This window comes from Colletotrichum orchidophilum (genome assembly GCF_001831195.1).
Source record: "Colletotrichum orchidophilum strain IMI 309357 chromosome Unknown Scaffold_75.1, whole genome shotgun sequence".
NCBI lineage: Eukaryota > Fungi > Ascomycota > Sordariomycetes > Glomerellales > Glomerellaceae > Colletotrichum > Colletotrichum orchidophilum.
Window position 1 is genome coordinate 17,338 of NW_019173031.1, and position 20,860 is coordinate 38,197.

The 20,860-nt window shown below is 50.3% G+C and overlaps 9 protein-coding genes across 9 annotated transcripts; 4 read left to right on the top strand and 5 right to left on the bottom strand.

The window, feature by feature from the left end:
- Positions 1-337: 337 nt before the first annotated feature.
- On the bottom strand, positions 338-869 carry CORC01_08663 (uncharacterized protein; the record flags this gene model as incomplete). The annotated part of the gene is made up of 2 exons (XM_022620293.1): positions 338-646; positions 750-869. The coding sequence occupies 2 exons, from the start codon at positions 867-869 to the stop codon at positions 338-340; spliced, it is 429 nt and encodes a 142-aa protein (XP_022473131.1).
- Positions 870-1,267: 398 nt separating this feature from the next.
- On the bottom strand, positions 1,268-3,016 carry CORC01_08664 (uncharacterized protein; the record flags this gene model as incomplete). The annotated part of the gene is made up of 6 exons (XM_022620294.1): positions 1,268-1,474; positions 1,551-1,682; positions 1,739-2,382; positions 2,491-2,725; positions 2,784-2,837; positions 2,900-3,016. 6 exons carry the CDS (start codon positions 3,014-3,016, stop codon positions 1,268-1,270), a joined length of 1,389 nt encoding a protein of 462 aa, XP_022473132.1.
- An 821-nt stretch (positions 3,017-3,837) lies between these two features.
- CORC01_08665 (uncharacterized protein) lies at positions 3,838-4,277 on the top strand (the record flags this gene model as incomplete). Its single annotated transcript, XM_022620295.1, has 3 exons — positions 3,838-4,032; positions 4,101-4,151; positions 4,215-4,277. 3 exons carry the CDS (start codon positions 3,838-3,840, stop codon positions 4,275-4,277), a joined length of 309 nt encoding a protein of 102 aa, XP_022473133.1.
- Positions 4,278-4,783: 506 nt separating this feature from the next.
- On the bottom strand, positions 4,784-6,435 carry CORC01_08666 (serine/threonine protein kinase; the record flags this gene model as incomplete). The annotated part of the gene is made up of 3 exons (XM_022620296.1): positions 4,784-4,960; positions 5,026-5,835; positions 5,908-6,435. The coding sequence occupies 3 exons, from the start codon at positions 6,433-6,435 to the stop codon at positions 4,784-4,786; spliced, it is 1,515 nt and encodes a 504-aa protein (XP_022473134.1).
- A 1,380-nt stretch (positions 6,436-7,815) lies between these two features.
- On the top strand, positions 7,816-8,209 carry CORC01_08667 (uncharacterized protein; the record flags this gene model as incomplete). The annotated part of the gene is made up of 2 exons (XM_022620297.1): positions 7,816-8,049; positions 8,138-8,209. The coding sequence occupies 2 exons, from the start codon at positions 7,816-7,818 to the stop codon at positions 8,207-8,209; spliced, it is 306 nt and encodes a 101-aa protein (XP_022473135.1).
- A 2,588-nt stretch (positions 8,210-10,797) lies between these two features.
- Positions 10,798-13,487, bottom strand: CORC01_08668 (uncharacterized protein; the record flags this gene model as incomplete). The annotated part of the gene is made up of 5 exons (XM_022620298.1): positions 10,798-11,685; positions 12,061-12,631; positions 12,686-12,946; positions 13,002-13,235; positions 13,303-13,487. 5 exons carry the CDS (start codon positions 13,485-13,487, stop codon positions 10,798-10,800), a joined length of 2,139 nt encoding a protein of 712 aa, XP_022473136.1.
- A 2,460-nt stretch (positions 13,488-15,947) lies between these two features.
- CORC01_08669 (glycosyl hydrolase family 61) lies at positions 15,948-16,828 on the top strand (the record flags this gene model as incomplete). Its single annotated transcript, XM_022620299.1, has 2 exons — positions 15,948-16,138; positions 16,540-16,828. 2 exons carry the CDS (start codon positions 15,948-15,950, stop codon positions 16,826-16,828), a joined length of 480 nt encoding a protein of 159 aa, XP_022473137.1.
- A 1,083-nt stretch (positions 16,829-17,911) lies between these two features.
- CORC01_08670 (SnoaL-like polyketide cyclase) lies at positions 17,912-19,006 on the top strand (the record flags this gene model as incomplete). Its single annotated transcript, XM_022620300.1, has 1 exon — positions 17,912-19,006. The coding sequence occupies one exon, from the start codon at positions 17,912-17,914 to the stop codon at positions 19,004-19,006; it is 1,095 nt and encodes a 364-aa protein (XP_022473138.1).
- A 1,424-nt stretch (positions 19,007-20,430) lies between these two features.
- CORC01_08671 (uncharacterized protein) lies at positions 20,431-20,767 on the bottom strand (the record flags this gene model as incomplete). The annotated part of the gene is made up of 2 exons (XM_022620301.1): positions 20,431-20,505; positions 20,579-20,767. 2 exons carry the CDS (start codon positions 20,765-20,767, stop codon positions 20,431-20,433), a joined length of 264 nt encoding a protein of 87 aa, XP_022473139.1.
- Positions 20,768-20,860: the final 93 nt, after the last annotated feature.

A 20,860-nucleotide genomic window follows, 5' to 3' on the forward strand; every position in this document is an offset into this window, starting at 1 on the left:
GACACAGGCACACAGGACAACTTGAAATATTGCTTACCACATCTGACTCCTCAAGGAAATCACCCCCTTCACCACAGAGTTTCTCAACCCATGAGAGTGAGAGAATGTGGGAGACGAGGGTAGTTGGAAATGTTCTTCTGCTGTCTCATCCATTCATACCAGTAATTACCGTTGCCGTCGAAAAGCCCTGTCACTGACCGCTGAGGCAGACATAGCTCTCACCAAGAGTGAAAGCAGTGGGCAGATTCTGAATACCAACGTCCAACGAGTTGCCAAGCCATAATGAGATTTTTGTACTACGCTTCTTGGGTGTAGGTATTACGTTAGCGGATCGCCATCAAACGAAAGTCTTGGTAGTGTTTGGCTTGGCGCAACGTGCAGATTGAACCAAGATCTGAGAGCGGGGTGACAGGCCTTTTGTAGGACGGTGTCGTAACAGCAGAATTCCTTGGAGATCAATCTTGGCATCTTCCAGCCATGTGGCATTCACAGCGGAGTTGCCATAGTATGTCGTTGGCTCGAACATGGCCCTGCCGCGCCGGCCGCACTGCTTGAACGCTTCGACGATAGCAGGCGCGTCGTCGGTGGTGTTGCTTCCGCTAGCCTTGACACCGCAAGTCTTTCGTCTGGCAACATCTTCGGCCTCCTGAGAAAAGACTCCAGCTCCTTCCGCATCGTCAAATCGGGCTTTTGCCGGCCCGGCCGAGTCTCCGCGGCATCAGGGTCGTGTTTGCTCAATCTCACTGAACTTTCGGGCTGGATTTCTTGGGGCCAGCGTCGAAGCTACATCGTTGCTGTTCGACCAGGTCGATTTTGCACGAATCATGGAAGGGAGAGTTGGGGAAGAGCCTGGAGACCTTCGCGTTCATGAATAAGTTTGTGAGGTGTCGATCGGTTGGCGGTCAACGATGCCGGGGCGGGATGATGCGGGGGACGGGAATGACTTCAGTGAATATATCTCTCGGCTTCAATTTCTACAAGGGCTTTGCTTGGTTATCCCATAAATCGGAGATAGTCACCAACTTCTATTCCTCGATTTCTCAAAGTGACGGGCTATTCTGGGACGATTTTCCTTCGACCTCCTTCAAGCCGGGCCCTTTGCGTTCAACCATCACGGAAGCGTCGGGCACTGGCACGTAATTATCCGGCACTGCAAAAGTTATTGTTGGCCTATGTCTTTCCTGAATCTTGTTCACAACAACGCTTCATCGCAGTCTTGGTCAAGGCGCAAACACTCCAAAGCCCGTTGTGCGAACTCAAAACGAATTCATGCAAAAGAGTCACCATCGCTATAAACCTCCTTCCTCATCTGATCTCTAGCTTTCCTCTCTTCTGCATCCATCCATTTTCTCATCCTCCAAACAGTGACTAGTGTAATCACGATTGCAAGGACGCCGTACAGTGCGATCCACGGAGAGATGATTTGATTTCCATCTGGGGGAGTCCAGTTGAAGAAAGACATCGAGAAAAGCGACTTGGGACGTATAAGCTTACTTGCTCGTACAGGACTTCCCAAAGAAGTCATAAGGGTGCGGAAATTTTGAACTTACAGCAAGAAATGTCCCGGGCAAAAAGATCATTCCCAGGAGTGAAATGCTTCTCATTTGGCTGCCATCTTTCTGCGTAGCATTCGCAATATAAATGGATACTCTGGCGTCGCGTCTTGTGTAGTAGTTTGATTCCTAGAATTGAGCGTCAAATGATGTATTTATCATGAGAGCGATGCATATATGCTCACCATCTGTGCAGCTAGTGACATGCCGCCGAGGAGGCCTTGGCAGCTTCGAATCTTGCTTCCGAGCTCATCAACCATTTCGCGTAGTCTCATCACGATCCGGCTTCCGGTTCTTCGCTCTTCGATATATTTATCGACCTCATGACTGCCATCGACAGGTGGCTTAAATTGCGTCGTAGCTAGATTCCCCGAATGTTCAATCAAGTTCTGGAGCTGAACCATGAGACTCTCGAGTCCATTTTTGAGTGAGCTGACATCGATCCAAAGCTTTGTTGATTCACAGTCCCTTGTACTTGAAAATGGCTCGGTGTCTCCTTTCTCGGAGATTGAACCTTGGGCTTCCCCTCGAAGTTTGTTTTCCAAATCCAGTATACGTCGCCTGAGCGTGGTTTTCTCCACATCAAGAAGATCAAACAAACGTTTGCGTTCTATCTCGGCGAATATCATGGGCATAACGAGAGGGTGGAGGGCTTGTCCTCCAAAACCTTTCAGGTATTTGGAAACCAAGTCGATGATGGGTTGCGTACAGCCGTACATCACTGCGTACGCTGTGCCAATGGTCGGAAACGAAGTGACTGCTAATGCTACATCGTTTGGATTTCTTACGTGCGGTGGTGGGGATTCGATGTCAGACTTGCAGTTATAAACTACTCTTCTTGTTAGATCGCCTTGAAACTCCTTGGTGGCATCTGCCTAGTAGAAACATCGTTCGAAATGTCCCCAGCGAACAGATCTGAATGCTCTGGAATTCCTACCTATAGATGGCATAGACGCCAGACTTCCCTCCCATGACACAGATCGGCAATTGAAGACGGCGGTAGAGGCTCTCTTGAGAAGGAAGGAGAGCGAACGGTGCTGATACAGTCGTCGAGCCAGTATTTTGAAAGTACTCTCTGCGTACGGCAACGCCTTAGCACCGTGAGGATCGATCGCATCTAGTCTTTGATGCATCACAAGCACCAAACCTGGAAGCTCTAGTGACGATTCTTCCTATAATGAGGACGTAATAAGCAAGACGAATCGTGTGGGATCAGAAAATTATACTTACCAATGCTAGCCATGCGAGAAAGGCATCCTCTGTTGTGTGATCTGAGACATCAGGGGGCACGACATGCTTTGATACGCGGTTAGAGCTGGGCCAAAGGAAATGAGTTGGGAACTCACATTTCGATCAGTCTTCTGTAACCTCACAGTCCGTATTCTGAAAGAGCCTTCGGAAGAAAATTCAAACAATCTCAAGTCGCTTTTGAGAAAGTCCAATTTCTGGCTGAACCACTCCATTATGGAAATGACGGAGCCACGACTTCAGCATCTGAATCCAACGGGCTGAAGCTCATAGTCGGGAAGTTGTCACGGCTTATAGATGTAACCAGCTCTGCGGAGTTTCAGCCATAACTTGTATCACGCATTGTCCAATCTATCATTATATGCAGCGTGGGTACCCAACTGTCCGGACACATGTCAACGGCATGTTCGTGGCGCTGTGGCCCCACCTAGCACATTGCGTGGATAGGAATTTTACATATGTATTCTGCCATTATCTGCGCCATGCTGACTGCAGATGCAATCCAAGCCAATCAAGATACCATTTCTGCCAGCCTGCAGTCAGCTTCGCCGGCATGCTGCGCTACGGCAAGAAAAGACAAAACCGACAGTTAGAATCGAGCCCGGTCTCTATATTGGCTTGGCACACAGCCTGCTGGTTTAGCGCAACTGGGCAATGGGGGGTGACGAATGTGGACGACAGGTGTTTTGTGACTTTGCCTGACGGCCGTACACCCTCTTGCTCACATCGGAGTACGTCTACATGTTATGGTGACCTGTTTGTCTGGATATAGGTGCTTGTATGCCTGGAGAATGCCTCGTACACTCAGCCACTCACTTATCTGGCTGACACCGAAGTTGGTTTCAATGGTTTGCCTAAGTGAAAAGAGCACTTTGCCTCGCTGGAGCCTGGCGAACACATGACTCTGCTGACCAGAGATTGAGAATTTGAAGTGTGTGCACCCTCACGGTATAACTCGCGAAGCCTTCACCAGACAACACATTCTTCAGCCAGAAAAGTTGTATTTGAATTCTGAAGAACCCCGTTGTTGCCTCCCATGGATGACACTAATATCCGATCTTGGGCATCGAGGCTCAAGAGTTACATCCCGACATTCGGCAAACGAGAGAAAATGGCCAACGAAGACAAGTTCGTCGTGACCGACACAATAGTCGATCGATATGCAAACAAGAGAGTGTTGCAGAAAACGCTCCTGGCCTTTAAATTCCCTAAAGGGGCGATCAAGATGAGGGTAACGTGTTGCCAAATGAATCTTTTTATTCCATCGACTTTCAGATCACCTGCTCATGAATAATCCAGGCCACAGCAGGCAACGGCTTCGAGCTTCAGCTTCCCCGAAAATTGACTGCAGTAAGTATTGGTGATGAGGATATGCTATCAGTTTGTTTTGCTGTCTAACTCCATGGTTCCCAGGAGGAAGTCGAGGAAATCCGTGCTGCTTTCAAGAAAGCCAGTGAAGAAAACTCCGAAGATTAAGTCGAGTCCGTCTTCGCACTTGCATCCATCCTTGCGTCTTGACTTTGGGCATTTCGTCTGTCAGCTGGCGCAAGATGTTTTCATGAGATGGGCCATTTTCCTGGATGAGTGGGGTTCGTCGGTCTGCACGAGGTCTCTTTTGGAGTCCGGCCACATTTCCTTTTCAGCAGCAAATGAAGCATGAGAAAAGCCAGATAAACGGACGGGGCACAAAACCGCAATCAACAAAGGTCGACCGCGAGGGACGTTTGTTGTAACTAGATTCGCTTCATTTTTTAGATCTTAATGTACCTCAACCTGCATTCTTTTGCCTAATCATACCTACCGTGTTCAAAAGTGAAGCGGTTATTTCCAATACTTGCGTGCCACGTCTATGCCATGTCCCGCAAATCCAAGGTTGGGGTGCTGCAGGCTTCGGTTTCCTCCTGCTCATCGGCAGGCCTCCCAGACGCACTAGCGAACACCTAGATTGATTCGCCCATGAATGCGACAGTCGGGTCGAGGTTTCAAGTCTGGACTGCTTGCTCTGTGAAGCTCTGCTTCCATACATGCATGGTATTTCGCACCTCATTCGACGTTGCTCGCGCATTGCCGTCGATGAGCAGCATTCTCGATTGGACGAGACCAAGGAATCTCTCTAGGTCAGGTTCATCTGTTGCAAGGTATCGGAGATGTTGGAATTGCTGACACCGAATGTCTTTTCAGCGACGAAAGGTTGGGCACACCCTGATGCTTGGAAAGCACTTACCGAAATCACGGACGGCTTTAGATCTGCAACAATGGTGCGGGAAAATTGTCTTGGCCACCACCATACCCATCGTTGCACCCTCTTTTTGAAGAAAGTATCTTCCTGTACCGGACCGAACTCTAGATCGACATCAACCTCATCCATTTCTTGAAGACGGCTTTCGCGGAACCTTTCGACTCCGCCCGACCCCTCTAGAGCCCATGTGATGAAGTCGAGAAATAGGCATCCCAAGCACCATATGTCGAACATTTCGTCCACTTTGGTCCCCTCAAGGTCTCTTTCGGGCGGTCGATATGTCTTCGTCTCTGCCTTCTGCCTCGGCCGTTGCGGAGAACCCCTATCAAAAGGCTTGGACAGACCAAAATCCGTCAGCTTCAATTCGTAAGAGATATTTCCGTTCCGAGGTTTTCCGAAGCAGACGATATTCTCTGGCTTGATATCGAGATGAAGCTGTGCTTCGGAGGAATGCCCTCCCTCTCGGGAATCATAGCCATGTACCGTGGCCAAGGCGTCGGCGATGTAATAGCATTGTTCTATCATCCACCGAACGGAGTACCAAGGCGGACAATGGCCGGGAAAGTGTGAGTGTAAGTCATGCTTTTTCCATAGGTCAAGGAGACTGCCGCCGTCAGCCCAAGGGAACAGGAGATAGAATCGATTTCGGTGTCTGAAGGCAGCGAGCAGTGGCGTTATCCGGGAATGTTTCGTTCTCTGGTTGGCAGCAATCTCATCGTTGAAAGATGTTTCAGCAGCATCAATGGTGTGTCGCTTGTCGAGGATTTTCAAGGCAAAATGCTCAGTTTGGGCTTGCTAGAAACACGCAAAATCATTAGTAAATGTGGTTCCGGCGTTTATCGATCCAACCTGCCAACTTGCATCTAATAGTTCGTGATGATCTTGGTGAATCTTGATTCTTTGCACAAAAGAAACTTGACCATCTAATATCTTCCCCTGCATACTGAGCTCCGACCACGGCAACGTCACTTCATCCTGCAATAGGCGATAAGGCTGCTCTGTAGATATTTTGCCCCTCCTGAAGTACGGAGACCTCATTTGCCATTGCAGCTGGTGGAAGAGCTCATCTTCATGTGCATCTAGGTGTCTCAGGACTTCCCGAAGAGCCTCAGCAGCCCGAGTAGAGTAGGTCGGTGAAGTCGGATCGCTGCATGGCCAAGCTCCATCGCATATTCGAACCGATGACTGATAAATTTCCAATATCAATTCTTGTTTCCCCAATAAGAATAACGTCGCAAAGATAATTCTTAATCCCGTGCAAACATCATTCTCACATGGACATCTTTCTTCGTCGCCAGGACTGATAAAACGAGCAATCTCGGCGACCTTTGCCTCGTCGGTGGTAATAAACGCGCTAAGCAAGCTTGAAACCTTCTCGTAGTCGAATCGGGACATTAAGCCACCGCGTGGAACGAAACGATTGCGTTTGTCGTTGAGGTCCTGGCGGGAAGTATGTAATAGGATGCAGGCAATCTCATCCCTGGCGGCTCCGGCATCAAAAGACTGCGGCGATAAGGCATCAAGATGCCCAAGGGCCGGACTCGTTGTGGAGATCTGTAGACAACTTCTTAGCGGCCATCACTGGTTTGTGAAGCTGATTAGTGCAGAACAATCGGTCTTGATCTGTGATAGGCAACGCCATGCGAACGAAGCACAGCAGTGGATTCTATGTCGTGGATGCAGAACGCATGGCTGGCTCTGCCATAGGGCGACGTCTTGATATCTGACGAAATAACGACGCATGCAGTAAGAGAGCAACCCACCGTTTCAAGGCTTGGAGAGAGCTCCATGATAGGTTATGTCGGGGGGACGTGGTTCGGTGTAGTCGAGGAGGCAGTACTGGTGCAATCGGGATTGGATATGACGGGAATATGTAGATCAGCGTGGTGGTCATGATCCGCGAACGAGTTGGACGCAAGTGCGTTTTTGAGTTGTAAAAATGGCGCAAGGCTCATTCATCCTTCGCTACCTCTTTCTGGCGCGGCAGTGCCATAGCCACCACACCACCATGCGCAGCTGACGGACACACATTCTGTTAACCTGCAGATTCGAAAGAGACTCGAAGGTCAAGGCAGCCCGCAGGCAGAGTTGGCCGCACTAGACACCGAGCCCATCGCCCATTCGTCCGAAGTTCGCCCATAGCGAGGTTGGGGAAGTAGGGGAGATCATTTGCCTTGATGGGGAGAATTTGTAGCTGAGGACTGCATACATGGACTTTCATCAACATCACATCATGTTTACCAAGTCCCCAGCCTGCAGCATCACACCCCAAATCACCCAAGCCGCGTTATGGCCGGTAGCATTTTCGCAAGCCACAGACGCATGAGAGACAGTTAGAATCCATGGGCGATGTCACCATCCATCAGCATTGCGGATTGCCCCGCACCGGCAGGCCGCTCACTGAGGTCTCGTAGCTCAAGGCATACCATACCGAACGTAAGGAGTGGTGCATTGCAGCAGTGTTGTAAGAAGATTAGGCGTATCGCCACGCGATCTGATGGAATGCCCGGCATCTACGCGTACTTTCTGAGGAACGGAAGACGCCCTCCTTCTCCCAAGACAAGATTCTTCCGCTTGGTGGTAGGCACAGTAGAGTTGCACGTCGGAAGCTTAAACTTGTACTTCAAGGGAGCACGCAGCCATCCCGTCCCTAATCTTTGGAAACGTCTTTGCGTTGTTTTTCAATGACCTGGCCCAACTTCTAAGCACATTGAGCACCTATTTAGAAACAACGCTGGTGGATAGTCGATTGGACTTTTAGCACCCAAATCAATAATGAATTACTTCACCGCCTTATTTTCAATCTCCCCAAGGTCAACGTACTATCGCGGTGATAACGACGGCTATTCGCAGCCTTCCAGTCCACAAAGCACGGGCTTTCCTTCCACAACATCGTCATCGGCATATAGCCGAGGCCATGCGCAGCAAGATATAGCTGGGAGATTTGTCAACAAGCGGAAGCTACAAAGACTCTTGGAAGATCGATTTGGTCATGACTATCAATTGCATGTATGTGTCAGAAGAAGGGCTGCCGCGACTCAGCTTTTACGTTGGGGTGATGTTGAAGCGTGCTAATGTCTGTTTTCTGTTGCAACAGATGAGATCAAACAATTATCGTCTGTATGCGAAGAGGCCACTGAGCGAAGAAGAGATTTTGAGCTGTTGCTGATACCGACTCTCGTCCCATATTATTTCATCTGTCTTGTAACAACACGTCATTCGCAGAACCTGTTGCCTCCCAGTCACCAACACGCCGTTCCTCCCTTTTGTCAGGCTTGATTTCTTTCATTTTTGGTGTTCCGATATGCTCGGACTTTTAGCGTTTGTGACTACTTCGACTACTTTCTCCTCTGTGTGCTTCGCGGTGTCTGATAGACTTTATCTTGACGGCATCAACACCTAGTTATCCATGTCATGCTTTCGAGTAGGGTGGTTTGGACTTCCGAGGATTTAAAATCAACTCAACGTAATTGATCATAATCCATCATCCCCTTTTCTATTATGAAAGCGAAAGCTTCCTCAAAACTTTGAGAAGTACTGGCACTTGACGCTATAGTTCAGCCGTTGAGTTCGATTAGGGAGCAAAGAGACCTGCCCAAGTGCGCTTGGATGGACTGTAGACCTCCTTACTAGGTATTTCAAATGAAACGAAACGAATTGTAAAAGCACTTTGCTATGTCAAGTTACAATTCTACTTGTCTGGGACAAATTTCCTCTGATATGCAACGAGACTGGAGTATCATAACTCAGCCAAACATCTGGATGTTTTCCACTGATTGGAAGGACTGCGCCAATTGCTATGCTACCGGGCCATGAGGACATGCATGAGACTCGCCCGAGGTATGGGGGTGCTTTATGAAACGTGGTATAAGTTCTATAGCTTGGCCTTTTCCAATTCTCATTGACTATGCCATGTAGCCTACTTCCAAGTGGAGTGATTTGAACAGAGATGTTAGGAGTATGTAAAATTGATCTGACAAGTCAGCCGACTTGACTCCGCTCCTTTATATGCTGGCCCGTCAGGTCTCCAGGACTCATGCTGTTCTGACGAACGGCTTTGGAGCTGAGAAGCAAAAAGGCAGACTAGAGCCAGGTGTGCCAATATACACAATTGTGAAACGAGTCCCCGGCCTATTTTGCCTCCGCGGATCCCGACATGATGATACATCATTCAAACGGCTGCCCGATCTCAAGAACTTTACAAGCTCAAAGTCCATGAATAAAGACTCAGTAGGGAATATTGCGCACCAGAAATATTTCAGTCGAGTAGCAATTTGACATCTCCAAAATGGGCAAATGCTGGTTTGTCGTACACCCAACCCATTGTGCCGCGGCATTATAGACAAGCGAGGTAATTCACTGAGAAGCTTCTGGAACCCGGTTGCTACGAAGCATCTTTGCTAATGTCAAAAACCTGGACCAATTCATCAATACGAATGAACGTCTTCGTTTCCTCTTTCCTTGGGAACATGCGAGTCGAATACATGGCGACACAGTATGTTTATTGGTCTCGGCACACAGGGGGGGACATGGAAGCTGTTCATGGTATCGGGGATCAATTTAGAAAAGGGGCCAAGTTCGAACGAAGGGTTTCTCACGGCAAATCGGGAGGTTCCAAGCCTCGCATATGAGTATGATCGATGCCTTAGAATGGACCAAACTAATAGGTAGAAGAAACATTGCCGATGTCCCCGGCGTGAAATTTGGGGCTGGACATTCTCGGAGCACCGAGACAACATTGTCTACTCAGCGAGTTGACAACTTTGTCTAGGCCATCCCACCGCCGGAGATATTGGTCGCCTGGTTGCGCCCGAATTTTGAGCTGAGGACTGTCACGGAAGGGACACCACTTGGACCTGGGAAAGCCAAGATTCATGTCAATACAGTCGCGCAGGAGTGTTGAGCTGGATAATCTCAGCGTTCTAATTTCTGAGAACTCCGAAGATGAGGATTTCGTTCTGTTCTCTGTCAGCTGAGTATAGACATTTCGATATTACAAGACGTCTTACATTTGACTTACTGACGTTGCATTTGTAAAACAAGAAGAGTGAATACTGTTTACATCTAAACCAAATTAATGACATGCCCCAAGGTGAAGTGGATTGTGTTCCTCGTCGCTTCTTGTTTTTGTCGCTCCGTTACACATGTTGCGATTGATTCACTCGCAGCCCATGTGGCAGCAGTTTCCATGGGACAATACAATGATGGCCCTGGCCGGTCTTCATCCTGCAAAATATTTCAGTCATATATCCCCTAAACCACAGAAAACCCTCAATCTGCTTCCCGGCTTTCCACCAGATCCTGTCTGTTTCGAGAAATCCAGGAGGAAAGCTGCCAGACCGCGAGAATGCGCATTCGCGCAAGAGGAGCCAGGACCAATCTTTCACGATACCTAGAGATCAAGTGAGACATATGCAGTAGAAAGTGGCCGAATCCAGCCAAGGGAATCTCCCACTTTGAAAACGGAAGTTCGCTGAGGAGGTGGAGTTGCTTTCGCTTCCTATCGGCGTCAACTGGTGTTTTAGCCGAACGGCGTACTTTTTCCACAAGGGGTGTTCGGTCTTTATATATAAGCCTCACGGAGCAAGCCGACGGATCCATCTTTAGGCGGTCAGGCAGCCTTATACGGCAGTATGCAAGGCAGCATCACTAGTGGCGCTGCGAAACTATGCTTCTTACGGAGCGGAACAATGTGAAATAGACCTAAAAGATATTCTGCAGTCCCTAAGTGGAGTTCTTTACTACTACATCTACACATCATGAGTACCCAATGGGAACCATGACGTCAACGAATGAGGCCCGTGACCAGATATCCAGATTCATGAAATATCTTGAACACATGTCGCCTGCCACGACCGTGATGAGCGTGTCGTCTGCTCCAAACCATCCACATGGCGTGTGAGTATTAATCATGCCGTCCGTGAGCAAGGGGGTTTCGAAGCTTTCAGTCTCCTGCTCCAACCACCTCAAAAGAGAAGATAACTGGAAGTGGTCTGAGATGCTTGGATCAATAGAAGTGATCTTTCGGTATGTTAAAATCTCTGTCTGTATCGTCGCCCAGAGGTCCCCCAGATTCCGGTTGACGCGTGGTAGTTTGACAGATTCGTGCTCTTCAAACATCGGACACAGGTCATCCCATTCGTCGCTTTTCGTGTCATCGAAAGGGAAACAGCATAGGTTGGTTCTGTTGCTAAACTTCACGAAGGGTTTTTCTTGTTGTGGGGATGTCGTTGCGTGACGCAGAATCAACAACAGGCATCTCCAGCCAAGCTTGCAAGAAGGCTTCCACCCATCACTGAATTCTTCTGGAACTTGCTCCGCCAACTCCATGGCAGTCACGCGTCTATGGCGACATTCTTCCTCATCCGGAGACGAGAAAATAGCAAGTACCGACAGGTCCGCTGCTTGAGACGCGTCAGCTCCAAGTACCAGGAGACAAACGAGACAAGCCAGTGCCCCAAACAATGTTTCGCCGCTCTTGCCATTCTCCGCCAAATGGAACGCAACGACTACAAGTGTATGTAGCGGGCCCAGCTTCATCTCGAGCCCGCAGTTGGTACATCGTCGGCGAAAGAGGCCGCTGAACGCGTTGATATTCGGCCTCGATGGTGGAAGGAATATTGCCATCATGCTGTGACATACGGCCTGTACAGAGGTGTGACAAAAGTTGTGCTTCCACTGTTCCGGGATTCTGGGTTGTCCGGATTTATAGAGTTGTCGTACTGCCGGTGAATTGGCATCCCATCGCCCGCAGATGTCCTTCTCTTCGCCCGGAAAGCGCGTACTTTGAAGAAAGCTCGTGCTCACTTCCGCGGGTGAAAGGTTTGTGTGGGAACGCAGGACCGAAATCATGAGACTGTCTAGTACAGTGTGCTCATTGGAATCCAAATTCTTTAGTGCGATCGGATAATTTATTTTCAAGACTCTGGTAAGTTCGTCTAGCATTAGGCAGCAGACGTTGCCTCCATCCAAAAAAGATGCTGCGAGATGATACGGGTGGATTTCTGCAAAATCAGGTACAGGACTAAATGAATGACGCAGGTCAATGAGAAGCTTGGAGATGAGTTCCAGGTTGCCAGCCATAATGGCAAATGCCCACGAGTCCAATTTCAACTGCGTGGGCGATTTCGAAATGATCTCTGAAACGACCTCATTGGCGATTGGTACATCGTCCGGCGCAATGGTGCTGAATCGGTTGTGGGTGAAGGCTTCTTGCATGGAGCTCTGGTAGGATCGGTCCCCAGCAGAAACCGGCCACTCAGTCCAAGATGATTGGTCGTCTAGATCAAATCTAGCTTGCTCTTCTCGTGGTGGAGATTCTGCGTCCTCGTAAACCACGCCGTCTACAGAATGGATGACCCAATGACATAGATTTGTTGGTTGTGGAGCTTCGGTCAGGAGTAGCTCTCGCGGAGAGGGTGCCGAGGCCCACGCGAGAGGCGATTGAAGGGTTTGAGGTGTTCCAGTTGCGGCCGAGCCAAGGGTGACCTCTGAGATCAGCCTGGCCGTCCATTCTTGAGGACCAACCCCCCAGAATTTGGCCGTCACGAAGGAGTGCATCCAGTAGTCATGGAGCCAGTCAGAGATTGTTCTTTGAAATGGTCAGGACTATGAGCCATCTTGAACATCCGAATGAAGATGTTACCTTCTGTCATCGACGTTGCATCCACTCAACAACTCTTCTCTGCGGCCCTGTAGGAGGAGGCTAGCCCGGTCCAGCAACGTCTTCCTCCGAATCAAAGCAGAAGTAGGAGTCATGTCTGAAGTTTGGCCAGCAGATGCCTCGGGGCTGTTGACATGGAGATACTGCGGGGTAGGTGGGTTGTGGCTGAAAGGAGAAGCTTGATCGTCTTGCCTCGTGAGAGAGGCTCGGTACGCTGCGTACGGAAGATTCCATTGCGACAACCTAGGAATCTGTTACACTCTTGTCCGTTGAATCGAGATTGAAGATGGCAACTTACATGCCAGGAGTCATTGGCGGAGTAGGGTAGTGGCGAATAGTGTCGTTGATGAATCGTTTCACCTGTTTGCTGTCCACAGGCCTCATCAACTCCCCTTGTCGAATCTCCACATCGGATATACGACTCCCGGGACGATTGCGCTTCCCAATAGCGGTGATCAAAGCTGTCTTTTCATCTTTCTTTGTATTCTTTCGGATGCCCCATTGACTGAGGCGATATCGGTATTGAGCAGGCCTGTTTATGGCATATGTAAGATGATGAGCTTGTACTGGAGTCATTTTTGGGATAGAGGATGACCAACAACGCCTTGAAGCCGTGGTGCTTCGTCATAAACTCGGAAAGCTTTGGAAACGTGAGGGGTCGGCTTGTATCGTCCCCCAAAAAGGCTTTGACAATGATGTCCTTGAGGGGCTCCCATCGTTGTTCATAGGGAATATGATGGAATGTGGCCACTGGGGCCGGGCCAAGGACGAGTGGGGGATCCATGATTGTGTCGCGAAGAGGACGATCGTGGTGTGTGGTCCACCAAGACCGGGGACTAAATCAACTGCCAGATGCTCTTTCAACAATAGAAGAAAATTTTGAGAATGTGCTGGGAAGCACCATGTGGTGACTCCGTCAGACTGAACGGGAAAGATATTCAATGATGCAGGTATCAATGTCGACCGAGATGCGAGTAGAAGGACAGGAATGGGAATGCCTCAAGGAGTCGGAAAGTGTGGTTCTTATTCAACTGACTTCCAAACCGGCTGCCTTAAACCATCAGGCAACGGCTGCCTCGTTCTTGGAAATTGACGGTATGCAGCAAAAGTTGCATTTCAGCCCGTGATTGAATGTTGTGTAACTCACAAAAGGCGACTCGCCAATCAGGGCCCGGGAAATGAGGCTTCGTTATCATGGCTGCAATAGCCAAGCCTCCGCAGGTCCAAGCACACCTCCAATGAAAGGCTTTACAAAAGGAGACAGGCCAATCAGTCCGGGGACTGACAGCCACATCTCCATAATTCACCTCCCCCCTAGGCAGGTTGACAGTTGTGCTTCCTAGGAGGCTCTGTTCCTTGCTGAGATGTCATGCTGCTCCTTTCCTGTCTTCAGTTCGTTCCAGCCCAAACGATTCCCCCATTTATTCGGACTTGGCCAGCGAATGGTCGGACAGAACAAAAGGCTATTGTCCAATAAGATTTTGCATCTGGCCCCGTCTAGGTCACTTGCTCAAATCATCATGTCCGTTGCAGTTTGTGTTGTGCCCACATAAACTTTCCCAAGTCAGTTTCCTCCAACAACTGCGATGAACAAAAGGTAAATAACCAATTGGATTACAAACTCTCAAACGGTCGTCACTTCACTCGCTGTGTCTTCATCATGGCTGGGGTGCATGGGTAGTCGCCCGTTCCGTGTTAATCCTTACGCCTGGCGACGATGTCTCAGTGAGGCCACCGACAAAAGGTGAACAGCCAATGGGCTTTGGTCCTGGATGCGAGACTGGGGATATAGTCGACATAAACCTTTGCATGCTAGCTTTTCGACGCAGATCTGGTTCGTTTGTGCCCGCTCTCATCGGGCTGCAAGGTAACAGGCGCAGCTTAACAGGGCGGTGGTACTAGAGTTAGAACCCAGGCAGAACTTGTCGATGGTCGTCCCAGAAGTTCCCAAGAATCATATATAATATGTCTACTTTCCTCTCATCTTCGCCTCTTGTTCTTCCAATTATCAAAGATTCTCATCTCCCTCGCCTATTGCCTATTTAAATACATTATCGACATAACAACATCTCATATCGCCTCCACACGTTCTCCCTCCACCCCGTCAATCTCCTTCGCCAAGCAACCCAAGCTGTAGAGGTTCTCCTGTAATCATGGGTTCTTCACGTAACAAGAATCAGCCCGCGTGAGTGCTCGTCTCTGGCAGTTACCTGCTCTACTACACGACGCTTACGTTTCATCTGCAGACCCGCACCTTCCCTTCCTACCGACAACGATACGTGGAGCACGACTGGCCGCTGTGGCTCGCCGTCTAGGTCGAACCCGAAGACCACAAAGAAGAATAAGTCTAGCCACAAGGAAGACAAGAAGGGTAGCAAGAATGATCATGTAGAGGAAGACTTGGCCTATACTGGATCGCAGTTTGAGTAGTTCTTCGCTTGAGACTAGCAAGGGGGGTTCAGGAACCAGGAGTTCGCAATGCCGTTTCGGGACCCGAATAGAATCAATGTGACTGAGCCAAGAGCATACAGCTAGATTGATGCTTTCCAATACCATGTCCAGTGAAAATCATTGATCAAGTCTCCTCTATATCATGCGATACGCAATAAGTTCTGTTACACTGTAATAACCTTGCCTCGGCTGGCCATGGCACGTGTTTCCTGATTGAAGGCGCCTTGACACATCAAACCAGCCTGATAATGGACTCTGAAGTCTCCTGCCCTAGGTTCAATTCCCAGTCGAATGCAAGCAAACTTCAAACAGACAGTTCTTTCACTGTAGCTGGTGGAGAACGCCATCGGGTTTAAGCACAAGGACTTACGCTTAAATGTCTGGTGGTAAGGGCCTGCAGCGGCTGCTCAATTGCCACGCTCAATACCTTCAATACTACGTGCCCCACCTCAGCTCCCCATGTTTCTTAATCACAATCTGGTAAGACAAATAATGACGCGAGGATTGATGTCTAGACCAACTCTTCGGAGGAATACACCGCGGAGTGAAACTGTTCTTGGGCCATCAACGCAGTTGCAGGCGTGGCCTCATTGAAGAGGCGTCGGATTGAATAACACTAATTGTCCATCATGCAATTCATTCATAAATGTAGATGCACTCAGATGATTATCAGTTATATTCTAGAAGACCCTTAACTGAGAAAGAGATTTTGAGTTGTTGGTCTGGTAAATCATTCTACAGACACCTTTGAGCGTCTTATCTACAGCACACCCTATCCAGAAACGTGCGCAAGATGCTGAACTTTTACACCAACGGCCCTGCGGACAGGTTGTCAACGCGGATCCAGTGCTACAAAGCAGACGCCAAGGACCACGGCACTGTTACGACACTGCTGGTGTCGGCGGGCCCGCAGATTGGGTTCGTGGCCAACGGGGTTCTGGACAGCCCGGACCGGCGAGCTTCTACTACATGGCAAAAGTGCCAGTGGGCCAGACGGCGGCAACGTTGGACGGAAGCGGGGCGATGTGGTTCAAGATTTACCACGAGAGGCCGTCGATTACGAGCAGGGGGTTGGAGTGGGCTTCTCTTAATGAGTTTTTGTCCGAATTTTCTTTCTTGTCTCCGGAATTCTTCTCTTGTGTCTACAGAATGACATGACGGAGGCCGAAGAACATGTTGGAAATGGCGGAAACAGGGAAGAAAAGAGGAGAAACGCAGAGACTAAGGAATCTGCGGGTATCAAAAGAAAAGGGGCCACTCCATCACTTTTGTGGAGATGTTGTGAATCGCGAATCCGCAACGGATTTCCGCTACATAGGGCTGAATCAGTCTTTTGTGGGCTCGTGGGGGTTACCTTGCTACTGTCTGGTACTTCTACAAGTCAGGCGCAGAGCTGATGATGGATACGTCACAGACAGCCAAGTCCTCTCCATCAAGATCCCGGCGTGTATCTCGTCGGGGGAGTACCTCGCCCGCGTCGAGCACCTGGCGCTCCATGGCGCGGCGGCGGAGGCGGAGACGCAGCTGTACCTCGCGTGCGCGCAGGTTTCCGTTTGGTGGAGTGGGAACACCAGTCCGTCGGGCCTCGTGTCGTTCCCAGGGGCATACAAGTCGACGGATCCGGGGATCCTGTTCCAAGCATACGTACTGGCCCACGCCGACGAGCTACATTAACCCGGGAGCGGCCCCGGTCGGCTGCTGAGCGTATGTGCGGAAGAGCCGGGATGCCGGGATCTCGGGAGGCGAGGACCGGGGTGGTTTAGTTTGGCAATTTGGGTTGATGGGGGGGAAGGGGGGGATGGAGGGGAGTTCCACTTCCCGCCGCAAGGACCCTTCGTCCGATGGCTGATGGGACGTGATACGAAGTAGAGTAGAGATGATTCTACTGATTTCCAGGTTTTTGTTGGGGGTTCATTCCACTATGTCATCCGCAGCTTGGGAGACGATCTGAGAGTCTCGAACATCATTCCCCCTCGTCCCCCCCCACGGTTGCCCCAGGAAAGCCACCCAAGCCACCTGGGGCAGCACTAGCTCGCCGGATGGGAATGTAGCGGAGGTTTCCCTCCTGGCGACTGGCCCATGGGCTATTTCCAGTGCACAATCTGGCGGACTAGCGTGGTGGGTGGCTGTTTGGGTTAGGTCCGCGCGTCCCGCTTGGGGTTAGCGATGAATGTCCTGGGATGGTGAGGGATAAGATGTTCGGCTGGCCGCCACAGGGATGCGGGTGATGTCAGGAATTGCGGGGATCCGTACGTCATCCACGCGTGAGGCGTGGCGCAAAGCTCGAGATCTTCCTTGTCCCTTTCTCGTGCTCTCTCGTCTCTCTTTCTGTGTCTCTGTGTCTCTTGTCTCTAGCCTACTCCTCGTGCCCATCTCAGTCCACAGCCCGTTCACGTCCGCCCGCTGTTTTGCTCATAGCTCTCGCATTTCCCATCCTTGGACCGTTTCGAGAGCGCTGTCATACTAAAGCTACCTTACCTAATTCCCCTTAATCACCTCTGTGGCCTGATTCCCATCCGTGATCTGCATAGATCGACGACCCAAGCTCAACTTCCATAAGTACAATTCATGCCGTGAAGAAGTTCAGCTCGTCCCGTCCCCGAGTGCTACCCTGTTTGCACACCCCAGTCACCCATCAAACCAACCTTCACCTATCGAAATCGCGACGAATTTCATCCCATCGAGGCAACACATGCTCTCGTCACAGTCGATTACACAGAACACCAACCCCCTACCACACCCTCACCGAAAGATATCATGATGAAAATGACGACCGTCACAATGGACGAGTTCGGAGCGCCGTGCTTCCCCCACGAGACCCTCCTCACTCCTCCCGAGTCGCCCGAGCTCAAACCCCCAGAGGCCCCAGAGGTCCCAGAAGCCAAAGCCGCAGACACCAACAGCACCACAAGCATCCCTATCCGCAAGAGCAGAAGCCCCTCCTCCAAGAGATGGAACGGCGACGGCAAGGGCATCCAGGTCGACATTGGTGCCCGCCTGCGCGAGTACCTCGACTGTCTCAACAACCGCAAGTTCGACGTCATCGGTAACCACCTCGCCGACACCCTAGAGCGCAACAACCGCACTCAGACCCGCGAGGAGCACGTCGACCGCCTGCGTTCCCGCGTCGAGGGCCTCGCGAGCTTCAAGATCAAGATCGACACCCTCCTCGTCGACAAAAAGGCCCAGGCCGTCGCCGTGCGCTACATCAATCGCGTCACCCTCGCCGAAGCCATGATGGACGTCGACCCCGTCGGCACGACATACGAGTTTGACGAGCAGTGCTTCGTGTGGTTCGACGACAGGGGCAAGATCGCGCGCATGTTGACCCTGCAAGACAATGACGGCATCCGCCTCCAGACGCCCGAGGCCGCGACGACGCCGCGCTTCTTCACGCGCAGTCTGCCCGCGGAGCCCGTCGACCTGGCGGCCACGTACCGCAAGTACGTCGCGAGCATCAACCGGCGCAGCATGGTCAAGGAGTTCCCGCGCTACTGTAAAAAGGAGCTGCGGCACAACAACCGCGTGCTCTCCGTGCAGGACTACGCGCGCAGCATGCAGTACAGCCAGGAGGCGATTTCGGGGCTGTGGTTCAATATCCAGGAGCTGCTCGTCGACGAGGAGACGCAGCAGGTTGCTGTGCGGCTGCAGATCTCGGGGACGCCGGTGCAGGAGTTTGCGGACGCGAAGCCCAATGGGAAGAGCGTAAAGTTCCACGAGCACTGCATGTATCGCTTCGACAAGGGCAAGATTGCGCTCGTGTGGGCGACGATGGAGCTGGATTCGTATCGTAGACAGCTCCAGGAGAAGCCTGTGGATCGGAGAAAGTCGTCCATGTTGGGCATCAACTGAGGCACTATGGAGCACACCACGAGGGCCCCGGCAAAGCTTTTGTAATACTAGATTCATGATTTGACGGACTAAGGATTTTATCTGGGAGACGGGAACTGGAAAGGTTCGGAGCGCGGCGCTCTGACGCTTGGAGTTTTGGATCTTTCTGGGTGAGGGTCGTCTTTGGGATAATTATAATGCGCAGTTGCTATGATGCAACTTTCACCAATGACAAGTTCTGGTCCGTGATGCTCAGTAATGCCATACGATACTAGGCTATTGACTGACTGTTTATGACAGATTATACCAGTCAACATGCAAAACAATTTTAACTAGATTTTATTGATTCAACCAATCTAGGTGCTTGCGCATAGCATATTGCTTAGAGCGAGTTATCGCCGAAGCTTGTTCCCAGCCTTGTGTTTCCCTGGATCACCTGGACCTCGGAAGAATACATTTGCACCTAGATTTACATAATTTCAAATTGGGTTGAGGTTTAAATCATGGACCAGGCACTCATTTTAAGAAGCTTGTGAACCGTAATAAGGCATGCGCAGTTGACTTCAAAAATGGGCTTTTCTTGTTGGAAAGAATGGACTTGGTGTGCCATCTACGCCGATACGTCATAAAAGTTTCCAGAGTAAATAAGGTAATATAGAGATCTGCGTGTCTGAGAGATCTGGAAGAAGGGCTGAGTAACTCTGCAATTAAGTTGGTCATGTGTCATCTCTGCTCTGTTTATAACGACATCGGATTACCTTAGGTTGCGTCAATTGGATACCGGATACGTCCCTGACTGGTTGAACGGAGATTGAACTTCAAGTGGTGAAGCTAAAACAGCAACTGATCTTGGTGAAATACGAGACATGAATCTGATACAATACATGAGATGAAACTCGGAAAAAGCTAATACTCAATCTGGACGCTGCCCCAGTCCGCTTCCGCCCCTTGTCTGATAAGAGTCCAGTTTCCATGTTGATTATGGGCTGCGTGTTACTGGATGTCTCCGGGTTGTCGAGGCGGGCAAATATTGCCCCGGACATCTTTTCAACTGAGACTGATTTCGTGATGGTGTATGAAACCCTTTGGCTGTGTCGATGCTTGCATTGTTCTCGCCTTGGATAACTGCTCACCGAAGCTCAAGTTACGGAATAAAAACTAACCTACTATCAAAAATATTGGCCCAAACCCAGAGGACAACGCCCCGATGCCCTCATGCTGAATAATGTTTCCAAACCCAAATAATCAACCCGTTGGCGAAGCCAGAGATAGACACGAGACGGATACGAGTGGATTCTGCAGGACCAAGAGTGGTCGGGAGCAGCATCCAGAGCAGCCGGCGGAGACGGAATACACCGCCGCAAGATTTTTTTTTTGCCTTTTAAAGTCCGATTATTTCAATCGTCTGCTTGTGGAAAAAGTTCGTATCGGCTAAACTTGCTGCCTCATCGGATGAAGTAGCCGATAAAAGTCGGGCCAAAGCCCGTTAGTAGATCGCTGATGCCTTCGTTGCGAACAAGCTGTCGGAAACTGGTAACCATGCCACGGTTTTAGGTTGCCGGTTCGAGCTGGATTTTCGTCTTGACGCTGTACCATTGTAGGTTGGGTACGGGCTATGCGAAGAATGAAAGCGAGATCAACGTACACGTCGACAGGGGTGAAGACTGCATGGGTTATGGAACAGTCCAACTCTCTGGCGAGAGCGAAGCGAGAGTAGAGATTCAGGCCACCGGGCTTGTAGATGGCGGTTTGGGCCGGGATGACAGGAGATGCAGCAGCCATTGCGAAAGTGACGAGGTGCTCGTAAGGAAGGATGTCAGACGATGAATTGGACTGATGAGGAAGATCAACATCAGGAAAGAGTCTCACTCAAAG